Genomic DNA, 18946 nt, shown 5'->3' with positions numbered 1-18946 from the left:
TCAATCCTCTTCCATCTCTTTGGTTAAACTCACGCTTTCATATGAGGGACTGGGGTGATGCGGTCCTACACAAAGAAACTAGTAATGTATGTCCATGCATCAGAATTATTATTGATGTGTGAAAAGTCGGAGCAAATTTGTTTGCAGAAGTAAAAAAAATAAATGTGGAGAATTTCTCCGCGTTGATTACACTTTGGAAGTGATTGAACGGGTGCAGCTTCTAACAGAATTGCAGAGTTACAAATTAATAAGACAAACTTGTGGGAGGCAGCTACTAATTCAGTCGCGTCATAGTTTTGTATGTTCTAGTTTTTATTGACCGCAATTGAGGAATATATTTGAAGAAATGCCAGATGCGAGAACTTGGCAAACTTTTACCCTCAAAAGAGTTCACTAGGGGTAGGTACCTCTATTGTGGAAACATTGAATTATTTATGTCAGGTGCAAAATTTTTTGCGGGAGAAGAAATGATATGTGCAGTCGGAGAGGGTTTATTGTAGTTGCAATTGGAGTTATTCGCCAAAGGGATATTGACATTTGGAGGAAAAACGTTATCTTGTTGTGGCCGTGAAGTTGCAAAATGGAATGCGAACTGTATGAACGGGAGTTGAGACGTGTGGGGGTAAGAAACCGGGTTGGGTTGGCAGGTTCCTTTATTTGTGCTCGCGGCGTTGCCAGAAAGTGAGTTGCTATCCGATAATTAGCAAGTCCTTGACCTGAAAGATTGGAGAAACAGGAAAACTGGCTAGGTTCAGCTGTTCCGGCTTGCTCGACCTTCGCGAATTAGTTGTCCAATTACAGACCATTGAAATTCAAGGCAGCTTGAGACAGCTGTCAGACTGTGTTTGTGGCAATAAGTTCAGTTTGCATAACTAAGATTGTTGTTTTTTATGGTTGTTTATACTGATGATGTGCCTGCTTTTAGTGGGCACTGAACCAGAAAGATACGCATACTAGTTTCATTCCCGGACGTTGACGGATTGAAATAGTCTTGCAGAAGTTTCTTGCTCTCAACCGTGCAGTTTTTGGTGAACATACCTGGCTTAGTTTGCCTCTATGAGGACTGCAAACTGATAGTTTCAACAACTCAATTTGCTCAAGTGCGGCGGCAGTTAATTGATTAAGTTTCTCCTCAAACTGTTGGACTTTTATTTTCGCAATTGCATTCATTTTTTATTCTCAGTATGCTCTCTTGCAATGTGCAGCTCTGCATTGATTTTTTGTTTTTCAAATCTCCATTTTTCTAAACATTTCCATGTCACGTTGAAGTTGGCTTGATCTTTTGATCTTTTCAATGAAGGCAAAGTTTCTGAGTGCTGACATGTGTTTTGCTCTGATGTGGCTTTGTTTTGGGCCGAATCGATGACGACTCGATCTGTAGCAATAAATTTTTAATTTCTCTAAGTTACTTTCTCTAAACATTCTTCAAGTTATTACAGGTGGCGTCCGGATTGTAAGACACGCAAAATTAATGTGCTTCTCGTTCCTATCAATTATATTAGGGAAAGCGTCTTTCCGCTGGACAACCTGCCGTTTAAATTTATATTTTCTTCTTTGCTTACAGACAGAATTCTTGACTTAAATATTTTTGTTGTAAAGTTCAGCTTCTAATTTCAACCTTGCCGTTAAAATTTTCTGAATTTCTCTTGTACGGCTGCCAGGATTTTCTTAAAATTGAAACCAAAAATTAACATCAATTTATAGAAAGCACACGGACTCACTCAAAACACGAACATGTTATACTAAACCCAAGGACGACTGTTTGCCCCACCAGCCCCCAAAGAACAAAGTTTTTGTCGACTAAAAGCGTAACCGCTTAAAGAAAGAAGCAAACGTTAAGCGCAAAGAAGCGCCTTGCTCAACAAAACGAAAAGTTGGTCGAACGCGAAAAAACGTCAAACAAGCAGCAGATGACGCAACGAGAAATGGTATGGACGAAAGGATATAAAGACATGAAAGGGCCGCAAACTGGAGGGACAAAAACGTAACGTGCTCAACAAAAGGCGCACAACAAAGCGGGGAAACTAGACGTCACGAAAACTTCGAGCAAGATGCACGCAGCAAATTGGGAGGCCCGGATAGAACGGGCGGTAAACAACAAAGCAACAAGCAAGGAGGCTGCAAGAACTATTCTTGCAGAGGACAGCCACAAACCTAACCAGACCAAATATTCGAAATTCCAGAGCAAAATTATAGAACACTCTAAAGAGGAGGAGAGAAACTATTGGAAAAAAACTACCTCTAGGCATTGGGATTGACTATCAACCAACAGGCTAGCACTAGGCATAGACTATGTACCAATAACAAAAACAATTTAAGGAAACTCAACAATATTTTACAAAAAATCGGAAAAGACGAAAAGTTTAATAGATTGCACACCAGACGATTATTAAGTCACACCCTAGCAAACAGTTATACCCAGACAGCAAACGAGCAGTCTGCAAAAAGTGAACAAACTACAAAAAACACAAACAAACAAGTATCAAAAAAGTAAAGAAACAAACCAGCCGTTACTTCTGAACAAACTTAAATCACGCCCTTGCAAATAGCAAGACCCAAAAAGCAACTAAACACAATCCCATTGATATAAAAACTATACGAGCGAAAACTTCAGAAATGACACTATACACCCAATAAATGCGGAAAAGAAGGATCACACAGCAAAACGGAGATGAAAAAAAAAGAAAAAGAAAATTGAAACGAAATGACCTGAGGAAAATTTGGAAAGAAAAAAAAACGCAATTCGATGAGTGAGGAGAGTAAAACATTACCGAAGAGAATAAACCACGAACTAACTCGGAATTCCTGAGTATTTTAAGCCACAACGCCAGTGAGTGGTTGAGTTAAGAAACAACCAGATTTTTAAACGTTTCAGCAAGTTCCTTCTCTTCAATTTCTACTCGGGTACGATGCGTTTTCCGCCGATGCTTATTGAACGTTTTTGCTCTGGAAAGTGCTATCATTGACCGCAGGTTGTTTTCATATAGAAGACTTCTGCGAGAAGTGTCAGCTCCAGCGTAGGCTTGCTTCCCATGTAAAGCTCTGTGCCCTTTAAGTAAACTAGAGTCTTTTTCTTTACGATTAGATACAATGTCCTCCCCTATGGTTGTAACTAGATTACCAATCCTGAGTTGAACGTAGATATCAGGAGTACCCTCATTAAGACATTACGTTACCGCTTCTGTACGATTGCGATTTTTCTTCGAGCGTTGAAATGAGCTGTGCTGGTGTTAATGTCCTATTGTTATAATAATCCAGTAGAGGTTGGTAAAATTTGTCTAGATGCCCTCGCTTCTAACTTGTCTGCAGAGAAAGACAGCAACAAGCAGTATCTTTGATTTTCATATCCAGGTCAATTAAAAAATCAAAACTTTAGAGCATTTGGTGCAATATTAAAGTGTAGTGCATTATTTTTTTTGAAAGTCTCTTTCAAACATCAGGGGTTCAAATTTATTGTTGTATTCAACCCCATATAGCTAGCTATTTTGGACTACAACGCAATGAGCAATTACTTGGTGTCCTGCTTTTGCCTTGCTTGTAAACTTAGTTTTGATGCAAAATAACTTTGATTCACCATTAATTCAAAATTGTTGCCCAAATATCATTTTTCAGGGGAAAGTTGATTTAAAATGAAAAAGATTCAAGTGAGTGAAAGAGTTTGGATAGTTCAAAATTCCGCTGTTCATATAAGTTTTTTATATTCCATGCATTTAGGGCACCAAGAACAAAGTTGATAAAACAGGATTTCGTATAGCTTTTTGTTCATTTCATACTCAAGATGAAAGCAAATGTTCCGCGTAAAACATTGCAAAAGCAAACTGTATGGAAAACGGAAAATCGAGCAACATTTTTCGGCAGGTCTCTATCCAAGATCTGGCAACATTACGTTTCTGAAAGCTAACAATATCAAACCTAAAATAGCGCAATCGATGTAGTTTATTCGTTAGCTCAACGAAATCTATAAAGTACTCTGCACTTTTTCTGCTCTTTTTCTAAAAAAAAGAACGTTTTTTTTCTTACGTTTTTGAACGTTTGGAAACGACGCAATACTTTATCGCTCTGGATAGATTTAAATAGTTCAGGTTACCTACGTTGCTTATTTCGTTTACCCGTTAACACACATAGACGAAACATTAGCGTGACAAAAGAAAACAAGAAAACATAAAAAACTTTTTTTCTTTAGCTTCCAGTTTTTTGCACAACTGACATATTGGACTTCCATTTTAAGTCATTTGGCTTTTACCTCTTCTTTTGTTCTTGAATGGCTTGGAACCGTAGGTGCCGGAATCACTAAATTGAATTATAACTTAATGAGATTTTCCGAAAATTTCAAAAAATGGCAGTTTTGACTTCTTCTATTGTCGTCTGTAATATAGTTTTCTAATTATCATTTTTTTGATCAAGGTGATATTACGTAACACCCTAAAACAAACTGGAAAACGAGATATGCCCTTGCATGGTGCCGTACTAAGTTTTAACATTTCTCAGAGCTCTGGATATTCAAATCACTAGAACTTGATCTTTCATAGGGTATGTTGAGTTTTTGGCGTGTGCAACTTATGGTTTTGTTTCCATACACATCCCGGCATGCCAATCATACAAATTTCTCGCCTTTCTTGTTAGGTCATACAAATTTCTTCATTTTTCTACTAGGTCATTTATGATTTTCAGTAATCACACATGGTTTGTATGATTTATACGTATGTAAAAAACGACTTAGAGATTAAATGATTAAACGTTGCTGCATGTTTCTAATAAATGAGCATTTATGGGTCTTTATAGATTAGCTAGTCAAAAAACCACCTCCGAGTTGGTGTTCTTACTTCTATTTTCTCATATTTCGCTTCCCTCTCTGGATCAACTCCTGATCTCTCTTGGCCAGCTGAGCAGATCAGGCAAGAAAGACAGGTGCCATTAGGAATCCAAATCTTTGCTAAAAATTAGAGAACTTCTTGAAAACACATTTTTGGACTGCAAAAAAATTATTTAAACATTTAATTTATGATACATAATTACTTCTGACGAAAAATGAAGAACCACATTTCAGAATTTTCAAAATTAAGTTTGAACAGGCCACAGTCGAAACATTATTTTGACTCCAAAGATAAGAGAAAAGTACTTTCCAGCGCCGAGGTGTCACCGCCATTCAACGCAAAATTATGTACGATAAGCTGTGAATGATGAAAACTTTGTAAGATAAGCGGTAAATGCAAAGGAATTTCATACATCAGGCGGTGAATGCTGTGAAAAAAACACCACCTGGTAGTGATGAATTTACATAATTTCGCCACTGAACTTAGCGATGAAATTACATAAATTCGCCGCCTTGAAAATAGTGTCCACATTATGTGAGCTAAGCGGTGAATGCGGTCAATTTACATAAGTTCACCGCTTAACCTAGTGGTGAATAAGTTACATAAATTCACCGCTGAGAAAAAGTGTCACAAATATGTGAGATAAGCAATGAATGCCATGAAATTGCATCGCTCGTTTCTCGCGCGTCTCTAGCGTTCTCTCACTCTGTCGCTTTCATTTTTAGGAGGGTTTTAACGTTAGGGGGTAAAACGATGTTAGATAAGGGGGTATTGGGGAGTAAGGCAGGAATTTTTTAAAGTGTGAATATTTTTAAAGGCCGGTAATTTGTATCACGCGGTGAAATGTGGTAAGTTTTTATGAGTTTACCGCTTACTCTAGCGGTGAAAATACTTAATTTCACCGCATTTCACAAAAAAATTTTTTACGAAATTTGCGGTGAAAAAAAAACTTATCACCACTGATCTTACAAATTTTTCAAATTTTTTCCTCGACCCGGGCTTCAACTACTTTAATGCCTAGCTCTATCTTCGGCATAATATTGCCATCAATCATTACATAATCGTTCTTTATTGTGCAACTCTTTTCTTGTGTAAGGACCAAAGAGACGAAAAACGACTTAAGGACTTTTTACTTTGAACCAACTCCATTTTGATTACAATGATTGGCAATATTCGTAGTTGAAGCTCACCTTTCTGAAGCAGAATTTTGCTTCCACCTTAGCTTAATTTAAATGTGAGCAAACTTGAATTGGGTCACTTGAACTTTTCTATTTCTCCTCTCCATGTTTATGCGTATGTAAAATTTTGAATTTTAAATGAGAAATGAAATCTTTCTGTTCTGTATTTTTAATTGGATTGTCATTTGAGCACAGCTGTTTCCTGCCAATTGTATCTCACATAGTTCGTTCACACTGTCAAAAGGTCAGTCAACCAATTGTTCGACAAAAATTTCTTCTCGGATCGGTTCTTTTACCTTTAAGTGTAAATATTTGAACGTTGAGCAGATGTTTTTTTGAGACAGCTTTTTACTACTTTTTGTAAATAAAAATTATGACATATATTATGACAGCACAGTGGGATTTTGTCTACCTTAAAAGTATCACAACTCAATCAGAAATTAAATAAACGTGTTATCGAAAATTTAAACTTATGCATTTTAAGAAAGCGGCAAAAACGCAAAATGAGCATCAATTTACACATTTAGACTTCATTGTTTTTTTGCTTTGACCAATTCTCTATTTTTATCCGCATTTTTCAATTTTGAAGTTTGAGTTTGAACTTTGAACTGTACGGAGTATTCTCGAAACGTTCGCTTCTTTTTATGTTAAATCAAACATACTAGCGTGTCCCATAAAGTTGAAATAAGCGAACGTTTCAAAAGCAACTCGACTGATTTCAAAGCTCAAAGTTCAAATTTAGTACATGTAGAAAAAATTGATGAATAGAAGCTTAATGGAAAAAAAAAGTTGACATTCAAATGACCAATTTGATGCTCAATTGCCAGTTTTTGACGTTTTCGAACGTTCGTTTATTTCAACTTTATGGGACAGACTATATATAAAAAAGCATTGTATAGTAAGTCCCGTAAAGTTGCAACGCAAGCGAACGTTCGAAAAACTTGGGGCATGCAAATGGACAATGTTTTGCTAGATATCTGCATGTTTTGAACTTTGACCTTTGAAACGTTTGATAGCGTTGCAACTTTATGGGACTGACTATAATCCATCTGGTTTTCCCGGATTTTATTCTTTTTGAATTCTATTTAAGGCATCCCGATTTTATTCACGATTCCTTTTTATCCTTTTAGCCCTGTGCAACAGTTCCAAAATTAACCAGTGGTTTCTGAATTCGAAACGCGCAGTTTTTAGCATTTGTCTCCTTAAGTTGCATCGCACGCAAAGGTTCGAAAAACATTCGACGAGTAAAAAAATATCAATACTCGTATATGTTTGACAACGAATTTTGTTCATTCTGTCGAATTTAACCTCTTTGTATTGAATCTTTTGAACTTTAACCTTTGAACTATATCTAAAATTTCCGTCCGCTTGTGTTGCAACTTTATTTGATCAACAGACTGCCGCCGAGTTTATTATTTCAATTTGCAGTTTTTAACCCTCAAGTTTTTGTAATTTTGCATTTGCACCATGCTATTAATTAGAAAACTTATTCCTTCATCCTATTTGGTCAGCCGTTTTGCCCAGACAGCCACAACTGACTTCTACGGTTTCAAAAACCTATCAGTTCTTTACAACAATTTTAGACCGGAGTACCCCGACAGACTTCTCGATTACATCATAGACGACGTCAAATCCAGACAAAAAGCCCCGCCAAGTTTAGGTATAGATCCAACCCCTGTCATTTCGTGTGCCCTGGACATTGCATGTGGAACCGGGTTATTCACAAGGAAACTGGCTCCTTTTTTCAAGCGAACAGTTGGGACAGATTTGAGCGAGAAACAGCTCAAAGTTGCAGCTGAACAAAATGAAGGAGATACGGAATATGCAAAGTAAGAATTAAAATTTTCATTCTCTTTCAAGTATTCAACTTTGTGGGTGTGATTTTTGAGGTTGTGGTATGGGTAAGGACCTTGATGGTGTAATTTGAGGCAAAATTTGCCCTCCTCTATACGGTTTGGGTCTTTTCATAAGTCTGGGGCTGAGGCCTAAATGATTGAAAGCTCACAAAACTAACATGAAGAGACATCTGCAAATAACGCTCCGAATCCGTGCATCCACATTATTGACTTATCTGTCTAACAAATGAGGAAGAGACTGGCAACTTTCAAAAATTTACAAATGTACAAAACAAATTGATATATCAATCCTAAAAAATTATCGTGTCCCAAACCCAAACTAAATGAAAAAGGTCGCACTAGTGATCCGATGGGACCACGAGATTACCAGACAAAAAAACATTGAAACAACACCAATAACAAACAATAATTGAGACTGAATATCTCTTAAAATTAATTAGCTATAAGGGCAAAATGGCGTCAACAAGAACCATAGGTAATCAAATTAGTTTTTGCGTCCAAAGAAAGCAGATGGAAATGTCTTTAATGAGACCAGGCAACAGATCAACTCAAAAGAACACAAAACGGCGCATTTGAAAAAATACATTACATTTCTGTGACTAAAAAACGTTCCCGAAAATCAATTACATACAACCTTCGTTAAGCTGTTAAATTTACTATATAGTCCAATTGCACTGCGATTGGACGCTTTACACTTAGGGTGGAGTTTGCGTTGCGTCTGCTATTTGTATTAAGTGATTTTGAACACTTTTTAATTGTATTCGGATTTGCGTCGCAAATGACCACTAGATTTCTAATTTTAACTCTGGAGAGCGGAAGACAAATTGTGAACTACAACTGAACTATATCCGCTAAACTAGAAGAATTATAATGTTTATAATTTAATGCTAAAAAGGAAATGAATGTGATTATAAGTTGATCACGCAGAACGACGGGACCCTCAAAAGATTTTTTGTATAAACAGACAGTTTCCTGTCTCGTAAATGAGCGAAATAAACTCAAAATGAAGTTTTGAATTAAATTGATAATACAGATAAAATTGAAAAAAATGAACTAAAAACGGAATGGAAAATTGTTCCTAGTATTCAACACGTATGATATTTCCCAATTTGAGAGGAAAAGATAATATACAAAATGAAAATGAAATCAGAAAATTAGTACTTATTCACTGCTTAAACAGTACGAATGTATTTTTCTTATTAAATGAAAATATAAAGTTTTATACGTCTGAACGAAATTTGCAATCCGATTCATCGTCTTCACAACGTTCAGCCTCGTATACTTTGATTTCGCCCTCTTTTGGAATGTTCGGATGTGCAGCGCTTGTCCATCTTTCGTTTGGTTTGCGAGGTGAGCATGTGTTGATGAATGCGGTGTCTGCTTCTGGAAATTGATTTTTTTAATCCTTGAATTGAAAGTTTTGCCTTTGTTGACTTCAGGTAAAGGTTCAACATTATGTACAGATTCAAAACCTGTCATTTCGTGTGCCCTGGATATTGCATGTGGAACCGGTTCATTCACAAGGAAACTGGCTTCCTTTTTCAAGCAAACAGTCGGGACAGATTTGAGCAAGAAGCAACTCAAAGTTGCAACTCATCAAAGTGGAAGAGATACGGTATAAACAAAACAAGAATTAAAAATTTCGTTCTCGTTCAAGTATTGAACTTTGTGAGTGTGATTTTTGAGGTTTGTCTTTTGGTGCAAACTAAGGCCCTTGATGGGTAATTTGAGGCAATATTTAACCTCCTCTATACCAATTGGGTCTTTTCGTAAGTCTGGGACTGAGGCCTAAAAGATTGAAAGCTCAAAAAATTAAAATAAAGCGACTGCACCATGTAGTGCCCTGACTCCGTTTATCCACATTATTGACTTATCTGTCTAACAAATGAGGAAGAGACTGGCAACTTTCAAAAATTTACAAATGTACAAAACAAATTGATATATCAATCCTAAAAAATTATCGTGTCCCAAACCCAAACTAAATGAAAAAGGTCGCACTAGTGATCCGATGGGACCACGAGATTACCAGACAAAAAAACATTGAAACAACACCAATAACAAACAATAATTGAGACTGAATATCTCTTAAAATTAATTAGCTATAAGGGCAAAATGGCGTCAACAAGAACCATAGGTAATCAAATTAGTTTTTGCGTCCAAAGAAAGCAGATGGAAATGTCTTTAATGAGACCAGGCAACAGATCAACTCAAAAGAACACAAAACGGCGCATTTGAAAAAATACATTACATTTCTGTGACCAAAAAACGTTCCCGAAAATCAATTACATACAACCTTCGTTAAGCTGTTAAATTTACTATATAGTCCAATTGCACTGCGATTGGACGCTTTACACTTAGGGTGGAGTTTGCGTTGCGTCTGCTATTTGTATTAAGTGATTTTGAACACTTTTTAATTGTATTCGGATTTGCGTCGCAAATGACCACTAGATTTCTAATTTTAACTCTGGAGAGCGGAAGACAAATTGTGAACTACAACTGAACTATATCCGCTAAACTAGAAGAATTATAATGTTTATAATTTAATGCTAAAAAGGAAATGAATGTGATTATAAGTTGATCACGCAGAACGACGGGACCCTCAAAAGATTTTTTGTATAAACAGACAGTTTCCTGTCTCGTAAATGAGCGAAATAAACTCAAAATGAAGTTTTGAATTAAATTGATAATACAGATAAAATTGAAAAAAATGAACTAAAAACGGAATGGAAAATTGTTCCTAGTATTCAACACGTATGATATTTCCCAATTTGAGAGGAAAAGATAATATACAAAATGAAAATGAAATCAGAAAATTAGTACTTATTCACTGCTTAAACAGTACGAATGTATTTTTCTTATTAAATGAAAATATAAAGTTTTATACGTCTGAACGAAATTTGCAATCCGATTCATCGTCTTCACAACGTTCAGCCTCGTATACTTTGATTTCGCCCTCTTTTGGAATGTTCGGATGTGCAGCGCTTGTCCATCTTTCGTTTGGTTTGCGAGGTGAGCATGTGTTGATGAATGCGGTGTCTGCTTCTGGAAATTGATTTTTTTAATCCTTGAATTGAAAGTTTTGCCTTTGTTGACTTCAGGTAAAGGTTCAACATTATGTACAGATTCAAAACCTGTCATTTCGTGTGCCCTGGATATTGCATGTGGAACCGGTTCATTCACAAGGAAACTGGCTCCCTTTTTCAAGCAAACAGTCGGGACAGATTTGAGCAAGAAGCAACTCAAAGTTGCAACTCATCAAAGTGGAAGAGATACGGTATAAACAAAACAAGAATTAAAAATTTCGTTCTCGTTCAAGTATTGAACTTTGTGAGTGTGATTTTTGAGGTTTGTCTTTTGGTGCAAACTAAGGCCCTTGATGGGTAATTTGAGGCAATATTTAACCTCCTCTATACCAATTGGGTCTTTTCGTAAGTCTGGGACTGAGGCCTAAAAGATTGAAAGCTCAAAAAATTAAAATAAAGCGACTGCACCATGTAGTGCCCTGACTCCGTTTATCCACATTATTGACTTATCTGTCTAACAAATGAGGAAGAGACTGGCAACTTTCAAAAATTTACAAATGTACAAAACAAATTGATATATCAATCCTAAAAAATTATCGTGTCCCAAACCCAAACTAAATGAAAAAGGTCGCACTAGTGATCCGATGGGACCACGAGATTACCAGACAAAAAAACATTGAAACAACACCAATAACAAACAATAATTGAGACTGAATATCTCTTAAAATTAATTAGCTATAAGGGCAAAATGGCGTCAACAAGAACCATAGGTAATCAAATTAGTTTTTGCGTCCAAAGAAAGCAGATGGAAATGTCTTTAATGAGACCAGGCAACAGATCAACTCAAAAGAACACAAAACGGCGCATTTGAAAAAATACATTACATTTCTGTGACCAAAAAACGTTCCCGAAAATCAATTACATACAACCTTCGTTAAGCTGTTAAATTTACTATATAGTCCAATTGCACTGCGATTGGACGCTTTACACTTAGGGTGGAGTTTGCGTTGCGTCTGCTATTTGTATTAAGTGATTTTGAACACTTTTTAATTGTATTCGGATTTGCGTCGCAAATGACCACTAGATTTCTAATTTTAACTCTGGAGAGCGGAAGACAAATTGTGAACTACAACTGAACTATATCCGCTAAACTAGAAGAATTATAATGTTTATAATTTAATGCTAAAAAGGAAATGAATGTGATTATAAGTTGATCACGCAGAACGACGGGACCCTCAAAAGATTTTTTGTATAAACAGACAGTTTCCTGTCTCGTAAATGAGCGAAATAAACTCAAAATGAAGTTTTGAATTAAATTGATAATACAGATAAAATTGAAAAAAATGAACTAAAAACGGAATGGAAAATTGTTCCTAGTATTCAACACGTATGATATTTCCCAATTTGAGAGGAAAAGATAATATACAAAATGAAAATGAAATCAGAAAATTAGTACTTATTCACTGCTTAAACAGTACGAATGTATTTTTCTTATTAAATGAAAATATAAAGTTTTATACGTCTGAACGAAATTTGCAATCCGATTCATCGTCTTCACAACGTTCAGCCTCGTATACTTTGATTTCGCCCTCTTTTGGAATGTTCGGATGTGCAGCGCTTGTCCATCTTTCGTTTGGTTTGCGAGGTGAGCATGTGTTGATGAATGCGGTGTCTGCTTCTGGAAATTGATTTTTTTAATCCTTGAATTGAAAGTTTTGCCTTTGTTGACTTCAGGTAAAGGTTCAACATTATGTACAGATTCAAAACCTGTCATTTCGTGTGCCCTGGATATTGCATGTGGAACCGGTTCATTCACAAGGAAACTGGCTCCCTTTTTCAAGCAAACAGTCGGGACAGATTTGAGCAAGAAGCAACTCAAAGTTGCAACTCATCAAAGTGGAAGAGATACGGTATAAACAAAACAAGAATTAAAAATTTCGTTCTCGTTCAAGTATTGAACTTTGTGAGTGTGATTTTTGAGGTTTGTCTTTTGGTGCAAACTAAGGCCCTTGATGGGTAATTTGAGGCAATATTTAACCTCCTCTATACCAATTGGGTCTTTTCGTAAGTCTGGGACTGAGGCCTAAAAGATTGAAAGCTCAAAAAAATAAAATAAAGCGACTGCACCATGTAGTGCCCTGACTCCGTTTATCCACATTATTGACTAATCTGTCTAACAAATGAGGAAGAGATACCACCCTTTCAAACATTTCAACCCGTATGATAGTTTCCCCTTTGAGAGGGAATTTTATTGAACAAAATAAAAATGAAGTCAAGTTATTTTATTTTATTAAATAAACATGAAAAATATTCCTCGTTTGAAATAAGTTTGTAGTCTGATTCATCGTCATCACAACGTTCTGCCTCGTAGACTGTCATTTAGCCCTTCTTTGGAATTTTCGGATGGGAAGCGAATGTCCATCTTTCGTTTGGATAATGAGGTGATCATGTGCCGATGAATGTAGAGTCCGCTTCAAAAACTTGATTTCTATATCTTTGTGTTGATGAGATATTCTCACAAAGGTTTGTGTCTGTTGACTTTGCAATTTGTTTGCGGATTTTGTCTTTTGACGCTCGATCCTTCTAACAGCATAGGATTGAGAGTCACAATTATCACTGGCTTTCCCTGCTCTTTCAATTTTGGCAAAATAGGCGTCAATTGCGGCGCGGATGACCAATAGATTTATTTTTCTAATCTTAGTTTGGGCGAGCGGAACGGAAACTGCAAACTACAGCTGAACTATAACAGCTAAATTAGAGGAATGATAGTTTTTAACATTTTACTGCTAGAAAGGAAATCAAAATGACCATAAGTTGATCACGCAGAACGACCAGAACCTCTAAAGGTTTTTTGTAAAAACAGACAGTTTTCTGTCTCGTAAATTAGCAAAATAAACTCAAAAAAATTTTTGAACTTAATTAACAAAAAAGATAAAAATGATAAAGATGAACTAAAAACGGTATGGAAAATTGTTCCAAATCTTCAACCCGTATGATATTTTCTTCTCTGTGAGGAAAAGATAAAATACAAAATAAAAATGAAATTAAAAAATAGTATTTATTCACTGGTTAAGTAGTAGCATTGTATTTTTTTAAAATGAACATATAAAGTTTTCTACGTATGAAAGAAGTTTTTAATCCGATTCATCGTCTTCGCAACGTCTTGCCTCGTAGACTGTCATTTAGCCCGTCATTGGAATTTTTGGAAGGGGAACTCATGTCCGTCTTTCATTTGGGTTGCGAGTTGAGCATGTGCCAATGATTGAATTGTCCGTTTTTATAACTTGAATTTTGTCCTTATGTCAATCGGATAATCTCAATAAAGGTTTATGTTTGTTAACTTTGAGATTTGTTTGTAGACTTTCTCTTTTAGAGTTTGCTCCTTCTAATAAAATAAGATTCCGAGTCAAAAGTATCATTCGTTTTGCCTGCTGTTTAACTTTTTGCAAAAAATGCGTCAATTTCGGCGCGGATGATGTTAAAGTTGCTGGTTGGATTGGTCTGGCGGTTGGTTGTTCCGCACCGAAATGTAGTATTTGCGTCAAATCAGCCCTATCTTGAAAGCTCCAGTTTTTAAAATTTTTCTACAAATTCGCGTCCATAATGCTCGTGCAACGTTGCTGGTTGTTTAAATGCAGGTGTAGGTTGCCGATAAAATACTCGATTCATCAGGTTGTTTTTTTTTGGATTGTTTGATTTTCTTACTGCCAATGTTTTTTCTCAAAAGATTTTTTTGATTGCTAACTTTTAATGTAGTGTTTTTTGTTTTTGGTGGGTGTCTGTCTCAATATTGGGCTATATTGGTGGATCGTTTCTCTCTAGTCCCGAATTTTGCGATATCTGAGTTCCCCTCTCTTAACTTCAGCTTTATTTGGTTATTTTATTACACTAGTTGTCGGGCATACTTTGCCAACAGTACTACCGGGCGATAGTACCTCATGCAATCTATCGACATTGCACTTCTGACGTCAATAATCATTAATTTCTCTGGCGATCTTTAATTGTACGCTTCTTTCCGTTCGTGGAATGGGGCGTGAGATTTCCGCTGACCCCATCGATCTGCTCTCTCTGTCCTGCATCTTTTTTTATTGATGAGACGACTTTGCATTTGCATCAGTTCAATTCCTCCTGTTAAACATTTAGCTTGGTCTTATCATTTAACTAGATCTTGGAAATTCGTTATATACATTATTTCTATTATTTGTATAATTTATAACGCATATGACGGACAAAATTGATATATTGAGAAATTTAATGACATTTGGGCTAGATGTAGTGTTTACTTGTTCTGTTGAGAGGTATTTGGAAAATCTGTCAATGGCTATTCTAAATAAAGGTTTTTCCTTTTTTGTAAACAATGGGCCCGCAAAATGGATTTCATTTTCTTCGTTTGGTTCTTTACACTGAGTTAGAGGTGAGCATTTGATGTGCAGTATCACTGTTTTTAAATTCCTACCAATATTGGTGCATGCTTTACATTTAACAGCTTCCGCTAGTATCTCGCCTTGCATGTAGCGCTACCAGATATTTTGTGCTAATAAAAGCATCGCAAAACTGCAAGCGTGTCTGATGTGTATACCCTCCAGTACTGCATCTTTGATTGTCTTGGGGATAGCAACCCGTTGGTCTAAGCAAAGAGCCGTTCTTGACTTTCATGTCCTTCCAGCAGGAATAAACAAAGGGCTTCATTCTTCAGCCTAGCTTCATTGTTTTGTAACACACAATCCCTGACCTCATTCTGTATGGCATATTTTCTGGTTAATATCGCAAAAAAATTTTGCTAAAGATCCTGGATACTCTTCGAGGTATTTTTGATAAGGAAGGTGACTTCAAGTATGATTTTTGGTAGATGTTGTTGGGATAATTTTGCGTATAACGCGATGTGGATTTGGTTGCTCAGTATTTAGTTGGAATTTCTTGTTTTCGCGGTTGAATTTGGTTTTTGGTACTAATTTTTTCTTTTGGTGTCAAATATGGTGCCTAATTCGCTTAACTGTTCAGATCGTTCAAATTTTTTACTATCTGATTTTTGCAAGACATTTGTCATAAATTTATTATTGGCATATGAATTTTTTGAGGTCTTGATAAGTATTTTGAATTGCTGTTCTAAATGTGTAATGCCATTTGCCGTGCGATTGACGTATTTGGGTTGTTTATAATGCAATTATTAGCAAGGTTTGACCAACTTCCGTTTTTGTTAGATGTTGTGAGATTGAGAATTTTTAGTGACCTTCCTCGAGGCAGTTTTGATAAGGATGATTTCAAGTACGGTTTTTGGTAGCTATTTTTGAGAGAAATTTGGGCAAAACGCAAGATGGATTTGGTTGCTTTGTATTTGTAGCTGAAATTTTTTGTTTTCGCGGTTAAATTTGGCTTTTGGTACTAATTTTTTCATATGGTGTCGAATATGCTGCTTAAGGGGCTTAAATTGTTCATATCGTTCAAATTTTTTTACCTAAATTTTAAATTTATCATTGGCATGATATTTTTTGAAGGCTTGATAAGTATTTCGAATTGCTGTTCTAAATGTGGTAACGCCATTTGCGGTTAGTTTAACGTATTTGGGTTGTGTATAATGCAATTATTAGGAAGGGTTAATTGCGTCGCATTTGAAAGTGAAAATTTTGATTAAGGTACTTGTGGTGCTGCTATATTTAGTTGTAATTCATCAGTCGTATTGAGAGGTGTTTGTGGTGAAATTGCTGTGTTTGATTTTTGAGGGGGGAGAATGCGTTTTAACAGGTCGTTTAATTTTTGTAAGATTGGAGGTTTATGTTGTATTATTTGTTTAAATAATTGTCTAATTTTTGATAGTTGATACTACGAATTTGTCATATGCAGAAGAAAACTCTTCGCTTTCGCAAAAAGATTTCGATTTGACAAATTTAATGAGATTAGGTCAATTGACATCTTTTTCTTGGGCAGTATTTATTTTTTGAAAGCATTTCTCTAATACTTTAGAATGCTAGTCGTATTAGATGACCTATTGTCCAGCATTTTTAGTTAGTCTCTTCGAATGAGGGTAGTCTCTTCGTCGCCAAGGCTGCAATTTTTGGGTTGTTCGATCAGTCTTCCGTAAAACTTTTAACGGATTCTTTTTGGTTGTTTGGAGGACAAAAAGAATCTATCATATGTGATTTTACGAGATATGATGGAGTCTTCCCTAGTCTTCCACAGTTCTTTGATTGGTTCTTTTTCGATAATGAATGGAAAATGTTGATGTTTTCTTGTGAAGACTGTTCGTCCTTCCGTCATTGTACAGACATATATAAGAGATGGAAAATGTTGATGTTATGGAAAATGTTGATGTTTTCTTCCCAAGACTATTCGTCCTTCCGTCCTTGTACAGACATATATTAGAGATGTAGTTTTATGCTCACGTACGGTTCGTCTCCACAGAGTATTCTGATTTGAACAATTTTCTTGCAGTGCCGTGATTTTGGCAAATGAGCTTGTTGACTTTGATTTTGCGCTCTTTTTCCGTTGCTTGTGTATGGGTTTTGACGGGTTCTTCTTTTACTGGCTCTGTCGGGTATGCAACCCCTGTATGCGGTCCATCTAAGAGAGTTTCTAGTTGAATTCCTTCTTTCGCTAAGGTGGCAAGTTTCACTGCTGAATCCGCTATTTCGTGACTGTGGCGGGGTGATTGTATCTTTTTCTCAGAAGGCATCTATATGAAGAGGTTGATTTAATATAAAGTTTTATTGCACTGCGAAATGACCCTCAGAGCCGAAGACAAATTGTGAATAACTGAACTATGGCAGCAAAATTGGAAGAATTATAAAATTTACATTGGGGCTCAGTTGAAATTCAATGAGGTCGCTGTTTTTAAAGGGACTTTGTTCACAGAAAACATAATTGTTGAATCGCATAACTTTTATTATGAATACAGCAACAACTCATGAATAAGTTGCTCTTTTATGGCTAGGATAGATTTGTTGCTTGTGCTGGCAGTTTGGAGCTGCTATGGCTGGAACAAATTCAATGAAAGGTCAAAAATATGAACATTCGACTCAATTGAATTAATATCCTCAAAGTCGATCTCAGGAATTCCACCTGTGGACTCAGAGCAAAGTGTCTCTTCGTCGATAGTTTTAACTATGAATTATTGCCTTCTGCACTTATGCCGACTACAAATTGGAACGGTTCAAACATTTTTTCGCCGCATATTTGATGTCTTCAGCAAACTTTTAGCTATGGACCGCTTCTTGCGATTTGCTAGCTGCAAGGACGCCTAGAACACTTTACCTTTTCTGGATTGGGCTAAGTGATGCATAGTGCCTAAAACACTGTTGCATGAAAACACAATTAACAAAATAACGACTATCTTTTTTGTTTTTGCTCACAGTTTCTCTTTGTGAGGTTAGCCCAACCCCCCCCCCGGCGCCGAGGATTCACTCCAAGAATAACGGGGAAAAGAGTGTAAAGAGTGCAAAAAATAGAAGAGTTTCACTCCTATTTCTCCCCTTAATTAACGGTGGAAGAGTGTAATTACAAGAGTGTAATTTTAAAAAATAAAATTGGAAGGAGGTACTGAAGATCGATCCCCATCTTCCCTCTCTCGAACATGTTCCATTCACCTTGAGCGCTAACCCTTGCGCCAACTGATACTATCGTTATACGTTTCAATTTTGGTTATAATGGTAGTTGTGTAAGAGCATTTTATTATATCAGTCCACCCTAAATTACACTCTTAGTAAAGAGTGTAAAAAAGTGGAAAAAAAAAGTGTAAATACAGTGGAATTTTTTTGAAATTACACACTTACATTCTTTTACCCGATAAATAGGAGTGGAGTACGCATTACACCTTAATCCCCGCTAACTAGGGTTGGATTAAGGGTGAAACCTCGGCCAGGGCCACAACAGGTCAGGCTTTAAAATAAAAATATGGAAAATTGACCTTTATTAAAGCAACACTCGTATTTAGCGTGCACGAAGACAACGTGCACTTGAAACGAGCAAACAAATAGTTGCTCCCCCCAAACAGAGAGATTCTTCCCACTCTGCTCAAACATATAGTTGCTCCTCCATTAATTAGTCCAATCTTAATCAATTTCAAGCACTCAATTTTAGAT

General features: G+C 36.2%; 1 protein-coding gene across 3 annotated transcripts in view; it reads left to right on the top strand.

Annotated features, from left to right (window-relative positions):
* The first annotated feature begins 6985 nt into the window (after positions 1 to 6985).
* The window catches only part of LOC142342443 (uncharacterized), a 36805-nt gene continuing 24844 nt past the window's right edge, over positions 6986 to 18946 (top strand). The window contains exons 1-2 of one of the 3 annotated variants that reach the window (XM_075393766.1): positions 6988 to 7188; positions 7389 to 7821. In XM_075393766.1, the coding sequence (XP_075249881.1) occupies positions 7460 to 7821 (362 nt within the window). In that variant the 5' untranslated portion in view covers positions 6988 to 7188; positions 7389 to 7459. Of the gene's footprint in view, positions 7822 to 18946 lie in introns of all 3 variants that reach the window. The other 2 variants (XM_075393767.1, XM_075393768.1) reach the window with 2 other exon arrangements.

The sequence above is a fragment of the Convolutriloba macropyga genome, chromosome 7, assembly GCF_964194025.1.
Source record: "Convolutriloba macropyga chromosome 7, txConMacr16.3, whole genome shotgun sequence".
Taxonomy (NCBI): Eukaryota; Metazoa; Xenacoelomorpha; order Acoela; family Convolutidae; genus Convolutriloba; species Convolutriloba macropyga.
Note: the sequence above shows the minus strand (reverse complement) of the source record. Positions and strands in the feature narration are given on the sequence as shown.